This window comes from Barbatula barbatula, assembly GCF_947034865.1.
Source record: "Barbatula barbatula genome assembly, chromosome: 22".
NCBI lineage: Eukaryota > Metazoa > Chordata > Actinopteri > Cypriniformes > Nemacheilidae > Barbatula > Barbatula barbatula.
Genome location: NC_136785.1, coordinates 14897383 through 14915544, shown reverse-complemented (window position 1 = coordinate 14915544; position 18162 = coordinate 14897383). Strand labels below are relative to the sequence as shown.

The following is an 18162-nucleotide window of genomic DNA, read 5'->3' as shown; positions in this document are numbered from 1 at the left end:
TCTCTCTCTCGTTCTTCCTCACGCTGTTCTAATCCAATCTAACTAAATTTACCAGCTACAAGCAAATGACCCATATCGACAATTGGCCAGAATTAGGTCTGTTTGAACATGACCGTTACGGCAAAGAGAAAATATTACGTAGGATATAATTTACTGCCTTATATCTGTATATCTTCATGTTCTCTAATGTGCGAGTCCCAAGATGATAAAATGAGATTTTACTTCGTAAGGCCATGAGGACATTTCTTTGTCTAGACAAAATGATTACGACCAATAAGCATGTTTTATATTTTTATTGGTGTATGCAAAACATACAAAACAAACTGAACTAGTCTCTTCTCCTCCTTTATTATTACAGTGTGTACAGTAAATGTTCAGTCCGATTTGTTTAAATGTCATAAAAACAACCACAGCAAGCACATTCTCAGCAGCATTGCATTTTACAAACGGAAGCTTGGTTTTGCATAAAACAATAGATTTCTTTAAAACGATGGCATAGAAAAACGTGTTGCTGTCAGTCAAATGTTGGTGAACCACACCTGTGGTGACTCTGCTAGGACACCCGTGTGAACCAAAGAAGAATTAAAATCATTTAACGGTCATATCAGTCGGTTTAGTTATTGTAAAAATACTTGTGACTGAGGGAAGTTGGACATCCTTTCATTATTTATATTGTCCTGTTTTTGAGCAAGCATATTTTGGATTTACAAGGTAAATTAAAATAATTTTTTGATGAAAAAGTAGCATAAAAAATCAAACATTGGGACTGAAACATGAGCCAGACATTTCTGGACACTTCATGAAATTCCCCCTAAAACGGACTGCCTGTCCCTACCCATAATCCCACTGTAACCGGAGACACTCCCGCCTCCTCGAAGCTCCCATAAACGCCATCATTTGATCTCAGCTAGCTCTTTGTTTTATGTAAAATATTGACCGTGTCGAGCGAGAGAGAATTGGTGTTGATCTTGTGGCCGAGGTGGAAGGGTATCAGTTTTCTGTCTCGGTTCGCTCAGACTTCAGCTCACCTTTTGAACTTGTGTCCAGGATCAGACATTTGTTAGGAAAAGCGATCATTCACAACGCAAAAACTGCACTGGGATCAGCTCTGGCTCTGTATATGTGATCTCATATTCACAATAGTAGAAGTCGAACGTGAAGTTCTCAGGAACTGAATGTATATTGTACACACGGTGTGACAAAAGCTTTCTTGTTTGACTTTTTTTCTCTGCCACTTAGTTCGTCTCTTCCTAAAATCCTGTTGACCTTCAAGCAGGTTTATTTTTGCATATTCCGCAGGTTATTGTTTGATCTTTGGCCTCGCATGAAGCCTCAATTCATCAATCAAAATGTTAACATTTCAAATCAAAATAAATCAATAATCTTCTATCATCATGCATCCAGAATGACATTCAGAAGTCAGAGATTTACATCACGAAGAACTTTAAAATCACGAGCAGGGTGTCAATACTGTTTAACATTCAGATCATTATAAAACAAATCGGTCCTAGCGTGTATCAAACATCTTCATCATCTTAAACAAAGTACAGCTGAACGAATGAAGAGACCACTTCATAACCATTTTTAGTTTTCTGAATTTATTATTTATTGGTACAGTATTTGTTTAGTTAAAATGATCATTTATGTTTCAGTCTGTGAACTGCTAACAATAATTTCTCCAACATTTCAAATCAAAATATTGTTTCTATTTGCATTTATCCGCAAGATAATTAAGCTTTGAGAAACAGGTCAAAATAACGTGAAAGATACTTTGTATTTTTTCAGACCTCAATAACGTGAAAGAAAACCTGTCATATTCACTTTTAAGCAATGCAACAGTCATATTTCTGCATATATTTAGGAAAAGTATTGATTTTTATCACAGTGTTCATGTCTTGTCATGCTGTCCGTCTTTCACATTGATGTTTGATGACTTTGTTACTCCTGAGGTTTGGTTGAATTGAAATTCAACAGACACCAGACTGGAATGACCACAATACATCTAGAAATGAGGATTAAATAAAAATTTGCGGCCTCTCGAAATTTCCGGCGGCCGCATATAAAGTACTGGTTGCAAATCTTATTTCAATTGCTTGACCAAGTTTTGACAGTTCAGAGGTTGGAGATCATCTACTTTTATTATATTGGTCTCTTTTAGTCTCTCCTGCTGACTTTTCAGAAAACCTCGCCCAGTCTTCGTCCCCTGACTGAAATATTCATCCAGTTATATCTCAAGTTAATGTCCTATAAATCGTCACCCCATCGGGGCACGAGCTACTTCCTGACCATTTCTGAAGAGAAGGGCTCTAAACACGTATTCGCTTACATGTTAAACTTAAACACAAATAAGACCAGGAGTCCTCTCTCTATCTCACACACGTGCTTTCAGATTGTAATAGCGCACACAGAACATGGGAACGCTAAAGGTTTATACACAAACCTGTGGAGCAGAGCTGCATCGATTAGCCGACCTGTCTGTCAGGATGCAATCTGTCAGATAAACAGATGGCTCATGCAGCAGAGGAAGGACCCGCATTATCCTCACTCACTCACCGGCCTGTGCCTCATCTTCCTCGCACCGACTCGCCTTTACCTCCATCTCCAGATCACCGTGCAGTCATCCTGAATGAATGCCTCGTGGAGACTGTAAAAGAGATATGATATATAAATTCATTTGGGCACATCCTAAATAGCTTTATTGAGATGACTCAGTGGACAATAGAACGGTGCGCTCTAAAGGACAAACTAGGGATGCACAATTTATGGACAGTATTAAAACATTGCAATGGTTAGCATTAATTGACTGATTTTAGTACTACAAAACGTTATGCATAGTCTAAGTTTTAGGTTGATGCAGAGAGCAGAGAGGCCGATGGGTGAAGCATGTATGTTGGTATTATTGTGTCATTCATTTATCTTTTTTTTAAGACTGTCTAGTATGTAAACTAGTTCTATTAATTAAATTGAATAAAACTTTTAGTTTTTAAATATTTTATGAATAAAATAAAATATTATTGATATATTATTGATTCAGAACTTGTTTTACAAGAGCTATAAAAACCCCAAAAGTAAAGCAGAAAGGTTTTCCAGTTCATGTATGAAAGGGTTAAAGGGTTAAAAAATTAGCATACCACATATATTTTTTTAGTTATGGCATATTGCATTTTTATTTAAAATCTTGCAGCCATCGGACAGACGTAAAAGAGCAGTTCACACAATTGTTTTTATTGTGACCGGATGTGTCATGTTACGCCCTACAATCACCATAAAAGTAGTTTATTACTACTTGTAGTTCTCTAGACTACAAGTTATGCAAAATAGTAAGTACAAAAAAAAATGTACATTTTTAAAGCTGTACGCTTATTTTAATTTTTTTTTTATTGAGCGTAACATTCTCAATAAAATAGTCTCATTCAAAATAGTTAGCTTAAAATAATGATTGTAATTTCAGTGGTCATGTATGGTTTTCCGACAAAAATCTGTTTGACATTATCTATACACGAGTTTAAGTAAAACAAGTGTGTAAAGCAACATACATTTTTCTGTTTCATACAGAGGTGGCGATAGAGAGGTAAAAGTTACAGATTGCAGCTTTAGGATGCAGTACTCATACTCTATCAAGATGACTATTAATCTTTTATAAGCTTTTCCTTTAAACACATTTTTCAATTACCTAGTTTTCCAAAAAACAGATACCCCGCTATCCCCATCCAAGATTCTGCTGTCTAGCCGAAGTGCTCCAGTCATCAATTCTCTCAGGTAATTCTCACACCAGAAGTGTGCGAACAGGTTGAGAGTGGCTGAGGAGTATGTAACAAAGTCCTAGTGAGTATGTGTCCAAAGCTCCTGTATTTAGTCTCAAACTCCCGGTTCAGCTAATGGGAATCCATCCCGCGTAATGACCCGCAGTTCCTGTCGGTAATGAGATGTGGGAATTGCCCGTCCGTTCGGCCAGATGATGCCGTATTAACGGACTGGGCCAAGCAGGACGGACGGGGGGCTGCCCGGAGCCCCAATGCCCCGCCTCATTTTTCATCCGCCCGACACCGGAGTCGGCGCGAGGGTCCGAAGGGGGATTGATTTCAAATGAGCCTCAAAATGACATCTAATGAAAGTCCATAAAGACACGGGGCTCTCCACTCCAAACCAGGCAAACGAGCCGCGGCCTGTCGAGAATAAACACTTGACAAGCTCTTGCTTCCCGTCGAGGCCGGCCACTCAGCCCTCATCTACAAAATTGTCCAACAATGCATTTACCGGTCTAGCCGGACACGGTTGTATTGTGATTTTTTTCTCCTCTAAGCCACATTTCCCCAAATGTGTGGCGTACGAGAGTTGCCAGGGCCTTCTTCGGCGTCGCTCATTGATATGTAAACGCAGTGCGATATCAAAGAGACATCTTTTTAGGGTTTCTGTGAAGCGCGCACTACTTATGATCAAAGGCTGGTCGCCGTAAACCGTTCAAAGAGAACAGAGTTCTCTGATGGCCATTAATGTGTGTCTGTGATAAGAGTAAGTGAAAGACTGGGCCATCTTATGCAGCACAAAGGACCCGGGAGAAACACAATATAGGACTCAGTTAGTGAGGCTGATGACATGTTGAATATTCAGCTGGAGGTATAAATATAACATTCACAGTTGAGAGGCCTCCAGAAGAAAAGCAACTTATTTACCGAAGCAGGAGATCCAGAAACTCACCTGGGTATTTAGGTTGCACCTTTTTTTATCATAGTTTTTCGTTTTAAACTTAAAGTTTTTGTCAAACAGAAGTCAACACAGCATCGCCTCGTGTTTCTCATTCAGTAACTATACACTTGCATGTGAGCAGTTGCCTTATAAACCGTACCATGTTTCCTACTGTGTGACAGCACTTTTTTTTAAACAAACTGTTAATAATATATTATATTATTAATATTTATAATATACAAAAGTGTCTGATTGGTTGAGAGCCATGCGATATTCCACCAAGATCACCACGGGAACTGACTGTTTGTATCGCTCCGCCACTAAAGTAGCTAATGAACATTTTTTGGATGTCAGCATTCGTCAACATTAAACGAAGGTAAACAAATATTGTATAAACAAACAAACGTTTGTGCACCTGTTGCAAAGATTTTTTCCTGTGTTACTATGCCGATTGAGATCCAGTATCTTCTGCCGATCCACGTTCCTGTTTTCTGGCCCAGCGTTTTGCATCCGTGCCGTAGCTTTCACTCCTGTCAAAGCAGTTAATCTCCACCAACTTCATTCTGCTTCTCACAGCAATTAACACTTCATTAAAAGAGCTCTTTAATCATTTTCACTTTCAATTCAAACACTTTTACATCCAGTCTCATGTGGATTGCTCTCTCATTGTTTTGGGAGGGAATTAATGACTTTAAATTGATATGGTTTTCCCCCTCCATCTCTCCTGATTGTTGCGTCTCTGCTACTTTGTGTAAATAGATTTTTTTTGCACCCCAAACCCGAAAGCTTCTGGCACTCCTGTGGGGCTCTGTGCGGAGGTGTTTTCATAAACATAAAGACGTCAATGCTTTTGTGTTTTCTTAGTCATCACAACATCTCTAATACAGAACTGTTTACAGCCGAGTCCCTGTGCGTAATGAGATTTGCCGTTGCGCAAAATCTGTCCAACTGGCCTGAGCTGGATGTTAGCGATTAGAGGCAGGGTATTGCATTAGCTGCAATATGAAACAGGAGCGTATTTAAGGTTGACTTGTCAAAGTGCTTTTCAGAAACATCATAGCATGCTTGATTACAGTAGGAAATGTGTCGGTAATGGATTTCAAGGTAGTTGAGAGCGACTCCTGCATGATACACTTATATGCATACACAATATAAATGCAGTGGTCCATCCTTAATACGGCCATTTTAGAGATAAATCAACTAGTTTATCTTTTTTTTTATAATCTCAGCTCCAAAAACCTTTCTCTCAAAGCTATGTCTTTATTAAATGTATTACTTTTAGCAACCTACATTTTTTTAATTATCGGATGCATCATGTCTTACAATGTTCTAACCAGGGTTGCCAGATCTGCATAAAAAACTTTCCCAATGGCATATGAAGTGCAGTGATATTGTCATAAAAGCCCAATGGCCGATCAAAACTAGCCCAATGGCCTATGAAGTGCAGTGATACTGTCATAAAAGCTCAATGGCTGATCAAAACTATAAAAACTAGCCAAAACCTGCCCAATGGCCGATCAAAACCTGCCCAATAGCCGATCAAAACCTGCCCAATGGCCGATCCAAAGTAGCCCAAAACCAGCCCAATGACCGATCGAGTGCAGTGGTTCACCAAATGTTGTCATGAATTATAGATTTTAAGACATAAATCAACTAGTTCATCCTTTATTTGTTTTTTATATTTATAATTTCAGCTCTTTGATCAGCATGATTTAGTCAGGAGACAGTTCGCATAAGAGCTTTCTCTCACAAGGCTAGGACTGTATGAAATGTAGCCCTTGTAGGCACCTACATATTCAAACGGACATCCTTGTTTAATGTATCACACACGTTTATTTGAGTCCCAACCAGGGTTACCAGATCTGCTCAATGGCCGATCAAAACTAACCCAATGACCGATCAATTGCCGATAAAAATTAGCCCAATGATTAATCAAAATTAGCTCAAAACCAGCCCAATGGCCGATCAAAACTAGCCCAAAACCAGCCCAATGGCCGATCAAAACTAGCCCAAAACCAGCCCAATGGCCGATCAAAACTAGCCAAAACCAGCCCAATGGCCGATCAAAACTAGCCAAAACCAGCCCAATGGCCGATCAAAACTAGCCAAAACCAGCCCAATGGCCGATCAAAACCTGCCCAATGACCGATCAAAACTAGCCCAAAACCAGCCCAATGGCCGATCAAAACTAGCCCAAAACCTTCCCAATGGCCGATCAAAACTAGCCCAAAACCTTCCAAATGAAATGTAGTCCTTGTAGGCACCTACATATTCAAACGGCCATCCTTGTCTAATGTATCATATGTTGTAATGAGTCCCAACCAGGGTTGCCTGATCTGCAAAACAAAACCAGCCCAATGGCTGATCAAAACTAGCCCACGACCCCAGACCAAATACCAAAACTCAATATATGCAACTTCTGTACCATGCATTTTACACTCACTATAATGAATTACACAATTTTTTATTGGAAATCATATTAGTATAGTAGTGATCATGAACATAGTTCAGTGTCTTTTTTCTCAACTTAATAATTACTATTGATGAACGATCCCTTTCTTTTTTTGACCGACGGAATAAAAGTAGCCCAAATCTACGGGAAAACTATGGACTTGGCAACCCTGGTCCCAAATCAAGCGTTGTTTTTGCAGAGTAAAACCATCAACTAGTCATTCACAAACACATGGTTTTTTGTCCAAACCAATCCTCCTCTAGAGCAGATTTAGTTTTTACCTGTTTGCATCGCACTCCACAGCCAAGAGCATTCACGTACACTGACTAGAGATCGACGCAGATGTCGCATCACCATGATGGCTGGTGCTGATGTATAGCCATTAAGGTTGTCCTCCTCAGGGGGCTGCAGCGTGTGAGGTGTGTCAGGGTGTAGGGGGGACATCTGTGCAGAGCAGGGTGGGTACGGCGAGAAGGGCAGCCAGAGGGGTGTCTGGCACGTGTGGAGGGATATAGAGATCTCAGCAGGCCCCTGAAACACATCCACAGACGCATACATATATTCACTCACGTCCTTCAGCCACGTAGGCTTAAAACACGCAGACACAGATGTCGCTCTTGACACTGTAAAGCATGTCTTAAGCACGATGTTATACATGGACAAGATATTCCTCCAGGCTACAAAGATGGCAAGTGTGTCAGCTGTGGTTCTGCAACATTTTCCCAAAAAATGTAAATCTCTGAAGGGGTTAGAGCCAGGTGCACATTTAACATGAGCTTAGAAGATTCAATTAAATACTAGATCCATCAACCAGTGTTTGACTATAATCAGATTCCCCATTCATGTATTGAATTTATTTTGATTGTAAACCAGTCTGGTCACCAGTATATTATGCATCAGTATCAGTGACCTGAATCAGTGATGTTTTATATCTGCTTAGCCATATCATAGATGTTTGTTCATTTTAAGCTGAAAATCTTGTCAGATCAGAAAAATTCAGTGCAAAATGTCAAAATGTATTGAATTGTTTTTCTTCTAACTAATGTATATAAATTTTAAATATTTTTTATGATTAATTACTTTTATATGCATTATAGTATATATGATGAGTTTGGTTCCAAAATGAGGTAACTCATTAGTTCTCAATAGTTTTTATGGCTTAAATCAAAACAAACCAAACACGAATTTATATATATAATGTTATACAAAATAGTCTGACAACTTTAGATAATTAAAGGCTCAATATGTCATTTGTCCCCCCTAAAGGTCGCAAAACAATGACAAAGGCATACATTTGGAAAACATTCAATTCAAAATGTCAAAAATAAATAAATCAAAAAACATTTTTGTCTAAATAATCTATATTAAATGTATATCCTTTCGAGTATATTAAAGTTATTAACACATTTTGTAGGTAAAACTTTATGTAGTTAAAGGTACAACATGTCATTTTTGCCAGAAGAAAACAATGATAAAGGCGTAGTTGGACGCCAGTACAAAAGATATGGGAATGAGGGTAGTTGTTGTCCTCAACTCGACTGCCAATGGAAATCAATCCAACATTACTCACAAATCATAACATAATCCAACACCGTTACTTAATGGAAACAACAACATAGTGGTGCTACTTCCAACCGATACTTCCACATTTTTCACAAGACTCACTGTTTTGCCATGAGCTTTGTTCATTACTAATTCAACATTAGTGCTTTTCAAATTGATACTTTGATGTCATAAGCTGATCTGTTTGGGCAACGTCGCATGAAGTCAAACACACCTATTTTTTACATGTTAGTAAAAGTAGACAGCAAGGAAAAAAATGTGGACTATGCTAATTTCTCTGTATTCAAAAATTGTTGTATGTAAACAAAATATATAACACTGTGCTTTGTTTTTTTTGGAGATATTTGAATGCCACAATTGTTGCCTTTAAGGCAAAGTATTATGTTGTGAATGTCGTCTCTTTACACCCCCAACCGAAATCTGCGCCAGTGAGATGAACAGTAGGGCAGATAACCTGCGCTGTGCTCATGCGGTTGTTAGCCTAGCGTATTTGTCATTAGCCTGAATTTGCATGCACCTTGTTGAGCATGGGGTGACGTGGTGGGGGTTCGGGGGGGTCTTAGTTTGGCCAAAAGCACAGCTGTACTGCCTGCCGTACTGATTGCCTCTCCTTCTCTCGCCCTCATTTATCTTCATTTCTTCCCAATTACACCAAATTAGCAATAGTCTCAGTTGCATTACCAACTTAATCCCCCCTTTTTTTGCGGGCTGCATTATGCGGTGGCAGATGATTCCTTGGCGGGAGTCAGGGTAAACAGCCATGAAAATGCCACCCCGGCAGATGGCGAGGCCCACAAGAAATATGACAAACAGAGTGCCAGCGTGCCGTCCTCTGCCCGTACCCACTACAAGCTGTTAATGCGCTCCCGGACAATTTCTTTCTGTCTGTGTGTGTGTGTGTTTGTGTGACTGTGAGGTTTGCCTGCGTAACGGTATTAATGAATGCGTGCCTGTGTCATGCAGTATTTTAAGCTTTAAATAGACGTGGCAGAACCGAATCAATTTGTGTATTAACATTAGATGACTTTTTGAGAGGTTTGTCATTAAATGAAAGTGTCACATGCATACATGTACACTAAAGTTCACCACACAATGCATTCTGGGATTGCTCACTTGCTTTGTACCGGACAAAAGTGACCTGATACACACTACGAACTTCTTGTCTAGGTCACATTTTGACGCAAATCCCCAGATCTTTCGTTTTCTAAGAGCAAGACATTTAACCGGCTTGTTTTGGGTGGAGTAAACACACTCTCTCTTCCTAATGTTTTGCTAACCAAAGAGAGTTTTGAAGACATAAACACACACACACTGTTTACTGCGCCATACACAGACACAGCCGTCATAAACACATGCGACCGCTCAAACAGGGGCCAGAAGACCCCGAACCCATCACAAGCCCAAACAACCCGGCGGAGGAGACAAACCCACCATGAGAAACACTAGAATATGTGTATATTTCTATGATCAAAGCCTCTGACTACGCTTGTAGTCATTTCTTGAGCAATACTTTGTGTTTAGTAATGACGTGGAGCTTTTAAGACACCACACGTTTGACCTCAATGCTAATGTGCTGGCCAGCATTATTTCTCCAGGCATTGACTGGGACGGTGCAGGTAAGGGTGGGCGTTGATGGCAGATGGTCGACAGTGAAGGAACGAGGACAGTGTTTCTCTATTATAGTTTGTTTTACTTCCACAACTTATGTATGGATGAGTGCTGTAAGGTTTTACATTGATGCATTTAACAGACGCTTTTATCCAAAGTGACTTTTTAAGGTATGCACTTTATTGGTAAATATGATCCCTGGCATTTGAACCCAAAACCTTTACGCTAGGTTTAATTTCAAGACACATCAAATTATATTACATCACGTTGCATTTGGCTGTTTGTTCACATCTGAAGTGTTGTTGTGTTCTCTGTATTGAATAACCTTGTATTTTTAAACCGTAAATAGAGAAAGTGCATGTTATTATATAGACATGCTATTGATTTGAAAGGAAACACACAAAAGCTACAAAGAGGACGTTTTATATGCGTCTTTATATGAGGCTACACACTGCAAATTAGTTTTTTTTATATTTTGTCTTTTTCAGTACAAATGTCAATATATTAACATGACAAGCAAAATGACATAAGATATCAAGTCTGTTTTTCTGGAAAGATAATCCAAATGAAGTGAATGTTCAAAACAAGAAAACATTTTTGCAAAGGGATAACAAAAAATAAACGTGAATTAAGTTCTTTCGATCTCTTTTTTGATTTGCATTCGGAAACCATATAACAGAGAGTACAAAAAACAAACACAATAAACAACAATACATCAATACAGAAAATTATTAAATAAAAGCATTTATTACCAAAGGTTACATTTTCAGGAATTAACAAACATAAAACAAATTAACAAACAAAGTTTAACTAACAAACAACGTTTTTGTCTAACCCCATTAGCAAATGCACCTAACCTTGTTTTAGAAAACAAGACAAAAAATGTTAGGTCATTTCAAGTAAATGTGTTTTAAATATGAGAATTTTGACAGACCGGAAAACAAGTACACAAATACTAAGACATTTTTAGGTTTAAAGGAAATGTTTGGGCTTGAAATGCGGGGGATATGTGTGTTCGTCCAGCTGTTTCACACATCCCTGGCTGATACAGAGTAGAAAACTCTCCCAAAAATAATGAAATATATAAAAATCTATATAAACAACTCCCAAAGTGTCCCAAAGGTCATCACATACACGGTGAACGGCGTATCTTCACACAAGCCCATGCATGCGTGTGGCAAATTCAGCGAAGTTTTTTGCAGAATTCAGTTAACTAGCTCTGTCAGCGTGTGGTGAAGGAGCATCGGCGTGATGGACACGTTTTCAAAGCATGAACGACAGCTGGATATGATGCAGAAACGCAGACGCTCTCCATCTCTTCTGCTTGCTTACTCTTCCTCTATCTCTGCTGGCTGGCATCACTTTTAGGCTAATTACTTTAGCAGCCAACACTGAAGGAGCTCTTGGACACGACCCAAATGGGCCATCAGCACCGGAGCTGTGGACGGTTCTGCCCGCCGCTCGCTCTGATATACTGCGAGCGTACACACATTTTCACAGTCACACAGACGTACGGCTTCCTGTGCTGTTAGCCTGTCACAGAGGTCAAACCCGGTGAGTTATTGGATATATAATAAAACAAGAGAAACTGTGATTTGGAAGTGTGGAGATGGGCTAATTTCTTCGCCGTGCGGTTGTTACGACGCCTATTTAATGATGTCGGTGGAGGGAGAGAGGGAGGCAGACTTACAGGCACACAAGTATTTGAGTGAAACGTGGGATAAAAAAATATTAAATATTTTAGTATAGGGCTTTTCAACTATTAATCGTATCCAGAATAAAAGTTTGTATTTATAATAATATTTATCTTTGCACTGTGCGTATTTATTTTGCATTTAAAACACATACAAACATGAATTTTGGAAATATTTGCAAGTATATATAAAAAGGAACATACATTTTTTATTGTTTACAAATACTGAATAAAAATGCACAGTGCACAGACATATATTCTGATGTGTGAAAACAATTCTGGATGTGATTAATCGTCGAAAAGCCTTACTTTGGTTATATTAAGGTTGCCTTTTGAAACTTCGGTATGTTTGTTCAGAATTAGACAAGATGCGTGGAATTTGCAACACAAACAATTCGGTCCTCGGCCCCTCTTAAAGGCATAGTTCACCTAAATAATGAACTTTTAATCTCACGACTTTCATCTGTGAAACGCAAAAGTTTACACTGTACACAAGTAATGTGGATGCTTGAAAACAAAAAGCTTTTGATCTCCAAATATGACAGGAAAAGTTTTATAAAGGCACCATTGAAGAGCCATATGAATCATTCGTCATAATTCAAAACTACATAATTGAAGTCAACTATAGACTACATGCAAAGTTTGTAACAGTTGTATGAAATTGTCTTCTTTTGCTTATCACTGAAATAAATATAGCAATACAGTACAGGTTAGGGAAAATATTAAGGAATAAATGATGGGTAAAATGTGTGTGTAACTTTATTTGGTCAACAACCCTTTACTCTGAATATACTTCATTCCTGACAAAATTTATTGTGAATATTAAAGTCTACATTTCAATACAACTACATCGCTAGAAATATTTACGAACATGAAGCACATTGCAACGTAATTTAGAAAAATGCAGTTCTGTTCCTATTTTAACATTGCATGATGTTCAAGAGATACTGAAATCAATACAGAAATATTATATAAATAATCTGTTTACATGCCATTATGACTTCGTCATTAAATAGGACGTGTTTTGCTTATAGATTGTTTATGTGCATCATATATCAAGAATCTCATGGTTTTATGTGTCGTCCGCCTCTCTCACACAAACATGTGCACGCTCAGGTTCGGCCTCAGGTGTTTGGGCACAGGCATTAGTTTATCAGACTGTTTTCCCCGCTCATTCAAATGACTCCCTGATGAACAGCACCCCCGCATTCTACAGAGAGAGATTTTAATTCGTATTATTATTAAAAGAATCACTCACTGCAATCTGTTGCAAAAACACCATCTGCTGGATCACTCGTAGGACCTCCGTTGCTTATTAGGCAGAATTAGACAATGATTTCCTCTCCTCTGCTTTGCATTCTTTCGCTCTCTCTCCTTCTTCTCTGCACTAATTCGACTTAAGTTGTTTCGCGGCACCTCGCGACTAGCTTTTCTGCCGCATTTCATTCCAGTGATTAACTCCCAGATGTCACCTGCTCTGGGATGAGCTCCGAGTGATTGGCAGAAAAGTTAACCATTTAGCGGCTGTCTCAGAGGATTCTGGGATTGGTTGGTATTTTGCACAGTTATGGCCCGTTCGTACTAAGAACGATTACTATACAGAAAACTACATTAGCGTCCAAACTAACTGTAATCGCGCAAACAGCAGTTAGAGATGTTGATGGCGCTAAACCGTTTTGAATTTGTATTTTGATTGGCTGTCACATGTTTTTTTTTCATGAGCTGAATGAAAGGTTCTGAAGGTGATCACAACTATGTGCTTCAGCGATTTTTATAGTTGTTGTTATGAGTCCTTGGTGTGAACAGGCCTTGACTGCTTTAGTTTAATAGGGGGATGCCTCATGGCCCAGTCTCAGGTCCCCAACCTTTGTAACTTCCTGTGGCTACTTTACTGTACTCTTAAAGGTATTCTCCAACCCAAAATGAAAATTCTGTCATGAATTACTCCCCTTCCCAAGTTATTCCAAACCTGTATACATTTTCTATGGTATGAATGTCCCAGAAATGTCAGTTGCTCGAATTTTTCTGAATATCTTTCTTTGAGCTCATAAGATCAAAGAAGTTTATAGAGGTTTGTAACAGCTAGAGGGCGAGTAAATTATGACAGAATTTTATTTTTGGGTGGATTATCTCTTTTTTCTTCTACCCCACTTGTCATTATCTTTTTCTCATAACCACGCCCATTACTGTGGTATTGATTATATAGATTTACACAGATAGTCTTACTGTATCTTTAAGACCTCTTGTAAAAGTCGCTGTACCTTTAAGAGCCATCATGGTGGGACATTCTGTTCAATATTGCATTAGTGCTGATATTTAAGCGTCGGCGACGACATGTCAGTGTGCTTTTGGTTGTGATGTCATTGCCAAAATGATTTATGAATGACCTGTTTTGCAAAGCTTGGCTTCCATTAACATTTATGTGTTTGGCAGACGATTTTATCCAAAGCGAATGCATTCAAGCTAGAAGATTTATCAGTATATGTGCTCCCTGGGAATTGAACACATGCTAATACAATGCTCTTCCATTTGATCTCCCATATTAGGTCAGGATAGACTTGGACATGTGAGGTTTTTAAAACATGTCTACACAGTAAATCAAACTTTTATTTCAAACAAGCATAGTAGATAGATTCAGTCGAAGTGGCAATATTATTCTGGCTCAATCCTGGCTCTCTGTGTCTGATGTCCCCAGGTGGTAGTGAGTCTTCCTGGGATAAAGAGAAACTCCAGTCACCCCCCTCCTCCGGAGGCCAGCACGGTCTGGCTCATTTGGGCCTCTCCGCTCAGCACGGCCTGTCAGGGTCTCACCTCTCCTCCCTACAGCAGAGTCATCTCCTGGCTAACCGTGAGTCCTTCATTCATCACCTTCACGCCATCATCAGCTCCAGGTGTATCGATTCTGCTCCGTTTCATTGATCAGATACAAATGTCACGTTAGTCAGTTGAGTTCAATGGCACGTTGTCAGTTCGGTGCGTTTGTTTATTTGTCGGTCTGTCACTTTTTTTTGCTGTTGTCAAATCAATCATATTTTTCGTTCTGCTCTCAATGACACATTTCAGTCTTTTCATGTTTAAAGATGTAAAGAATTGGCAGATGCTACGCACTTAAATTCTGTAATGTGATCCGTTTCTAAGTGAAGAGTAATATTGAGGAACATTGTAGGGCGGAGCTTGATTTCATTTATTGTGATTTGATTGGATCGTAAAGATAAATGAGAAATAAAAATAAAAAACTAACCCTCTCTCTTTCTCTCAACAGGTATGTTGTTATAGCTTTTGTTTAAATAAGTAACGTTGTATTAGCACCTATTGTATAAATTTTCCTGTATGACGGTTATATATCGCTTTAGTTCTCCCTGAACGCTTTGTAAGTCGCTTTGGATAAAAGCGTCTGCTAAATGACTAAATGTAAATGTAAAGAGTGAGCTGTGACATTATACTGTATATAATGATATAATATTGCTTTCCCCCACCCACATGACCTTGGTTACGTCAGCAGAAATGAAATGTTGTTTCAGAGGTGAAGAAAGTTTACGATTTATCATTTTGATTGAAAAAAAAGAATAAATGTAGATAAAAATGTAGAATAACATGCAGTGATGAATTGTGGACAGTAAGACAAGGGGAATTATTAAAAATGTGTTTTTCTATGCAATTCACTAAAACAAAACCTTTAAGTTTTTAAATATTTTTTATGCAAAATACATTGAATATGGACTAGAAGAATTCAGATATTTTCATATGGACATTTATTGTATGACTGAAGCTTAAAGATGAATCCACATTCATTGTGATGGTATGAAAAGGAGCAAATCAAAGAGTATTTCAATATATATATGAGTTATAATCTGCTAAAGGTAATTAAATGCAACACATTTTGTAAACATTTATTACGTTTTATTGGAAAATTAAATCACAATAATGCTTGTTACATAGTTCATTATATTTAATTTACAGAACAAAGTTTATTATATAAATTACTGTACAGTATATTTTACTCAGAGACATTTATTTAATTTACAATTTATTTATATTCAGCTGATGCAAATTTGTTAAAAAAAATGCACAGTTGTTAGATTATAACAAAAATCTTTTAAACCCATGAAAACGCAGATCATGACGTAAACAATAGTAAAAAATCACCTTTATTATAACATTATTAGCAGATTTTCACTCATATTTCTTCTTTAAAAAAATGAAATTGTCAATATTATTTTCAAGTATCTCAAATAACACGTCGCTACTTCAGCCACACTTCAACAGCTTTAACTTCAATATCACGTAAACAGATGTAAGACGCGTCTGTCTCTCTCTTCTCAGGGCTCGACCTGCCGTTTATGATGATGCCCCACCCCCTGCTGCCCGTCAGTCTGCCGCCTGCCTCCGTTGCCATGGCGATGAACCAGATGAACCACCTGAACACCATCGCCAACATGGCCGCGGCTGCTCAGATGCACAGCCCCCTTTCCAGAGCGGGAGCGTCTGTCATCAAGGTAACGCACGCACTGATAAAGTTTTGATAGAAAAGCCCGCTCGGATAAAAGCACACGCGACACTTTCACTACACTTCATTACGACTCCCTCTAACGCACAGCCACTATCAGAGTCAGCTGGTTTTCTCCACCTCGGTCGTAGAATTACACGTCCCCGTCGGATCGTCTCGTTCTGCAAGCCTGTTAACGTCTGGGAGGGAGCTGTTTACCAAACCGTCTTAATTTCTACAAGAGAGAGTTTGATTTGAAATACTCGGAGGAGAAATAACAGAATAAATGTCCGCGCGGGGCGGGTTTTAGGGAATATTAGAAAGTCAACAGTATCTGTTATGTTCCAGCATGTTCCCCCCGAGTGTGTGAATGCGAGTTCATTTAGAGCGTCAGGTGGATGCCCGTGAGATTCTGCGGGACGCAAGAGGGCCTGGGGCCAACTCCAAAAAACACTCATACACTGTAGATATTCACTGACACGATGGGAAGTCAAACCAAACTACAAATCAAATCACGCTGAATATTCAGATTCGTTTTATTCACTAAAGTCTGGAGAACTTTGATGCGAGTCAGAGATAAATGTGTTTTATTAAAAGACATTTATAGGGTCAAGTAACAGGCCTGTTTGAGCTGCTGTATAAATCCAGTTATAGACCGTGACTGTGTGTATCTGTGTGTGTTTGTCAGGAGTGTGTTCAGGACAGTCCGTCTCCTGCCCCGTCTCTGGAGGAAGCCCCTCGTCCCGGATCACAGCCCTCATCTCACCCCAGCAGTAGTGTGTCCAGCTCCCCGAACCCACACACACAGAGCCCTGAACGCATGGGTCAGTACACACACACTTCAGAAACAGAATAAACCACGTTGCTCTTTGCCATTCACAGGTTTAGTATTTATAGGAACGGTATGATGTTTTTATACCAGCGGTGGCAACTATGTATAACTCATTCATAGGTTGATTCTCCCGAAAAGTAAAGACCACTTCGTAAGATGTAAACACTTCCGGTTTCATTTGTAGTCTTATTATTTTTACATCTTTACATTTTTGTTTAACATTTTAATTTGTTTATAAATGTTGTGTCGGTTGTATTTGGTTTAAACGTTTGTGTAGTGTTAAAAAAACTGAAACCGTTCTACTGGGCCAGCGTGGAACAGGCGTTGTTTATGGCGTCCGAAGTCTATAAATACTGCCTTTCAAAACATTGCTGTGTATTTTAAGTACCCTGACCGGCCCCACATAGCAACATTGGATAAACCATGAATCTGTTAATAAATGTGTTTGTCAAGCAGACAGGTGGAGCATTTGAAAACACGTCGCCATTCAATTCCACTTATTTTTGGTGCACAAACTGTAACTGCAAACGTATTTTTCATTGAAAATGTAATGCACCATGCATGACACAAACCCATGTTTGCAGTTCTGAATCCGACCGACGGTGAACTGCAAGAACGAGACGCAGGCATAAATATGAAGAAAATCCTCAAAGAAAAAGGTCAGTGTCTTTGAACCTTCACATTATAACACTACTCCAGAAGTGTCAAAACTAAATGTGGGTATAACATCATCACCAAATGAATTAGTTCTTCTTTTTGGTAACATTCATTTTATTTTGTACATTAGCATTCAAACGTTTAGGGTCACTTAACTGAAATGTTGCTAATGATATTAAAAACCT

General features: G+C 38.8%; 1 protein-coding gene across 2 annotated transcripts in view; it reads left to right on the top strand.

Moving 5' to 3' along the window:
• Window positions 1-18162, top strand: part of dacha (dachshund a) — a 128153-nt gene that overhangs the window by 84449 nt on the left and 25542 nt on the right. The window contains exons 4-8 of one of the 2 annotated variants that reach the window (XM_079486667.1): window positions 14698-14850; window positions 15505-15525; window positions 16326-16498; window positions 17177-17312; window positions 17905-17979. In XM_079486667.1, the coding sequence (XP_079342793.1) occupies window positions 14698-14850; window positions 15505-15525; window positions 16326-16498; window positions 17177-17312; window positions 17905-17979 (558 nt within the window). The remainder of the gene's footprint in view (window positions 1-14697; window positions 14851-15504; window positions 15526-16325; window positions 16499-17176; window positions 17313-17904; window positions 17980-18162) is intronic. The other variant, XM_079486668.1, reaches the window with a different exon arrangement.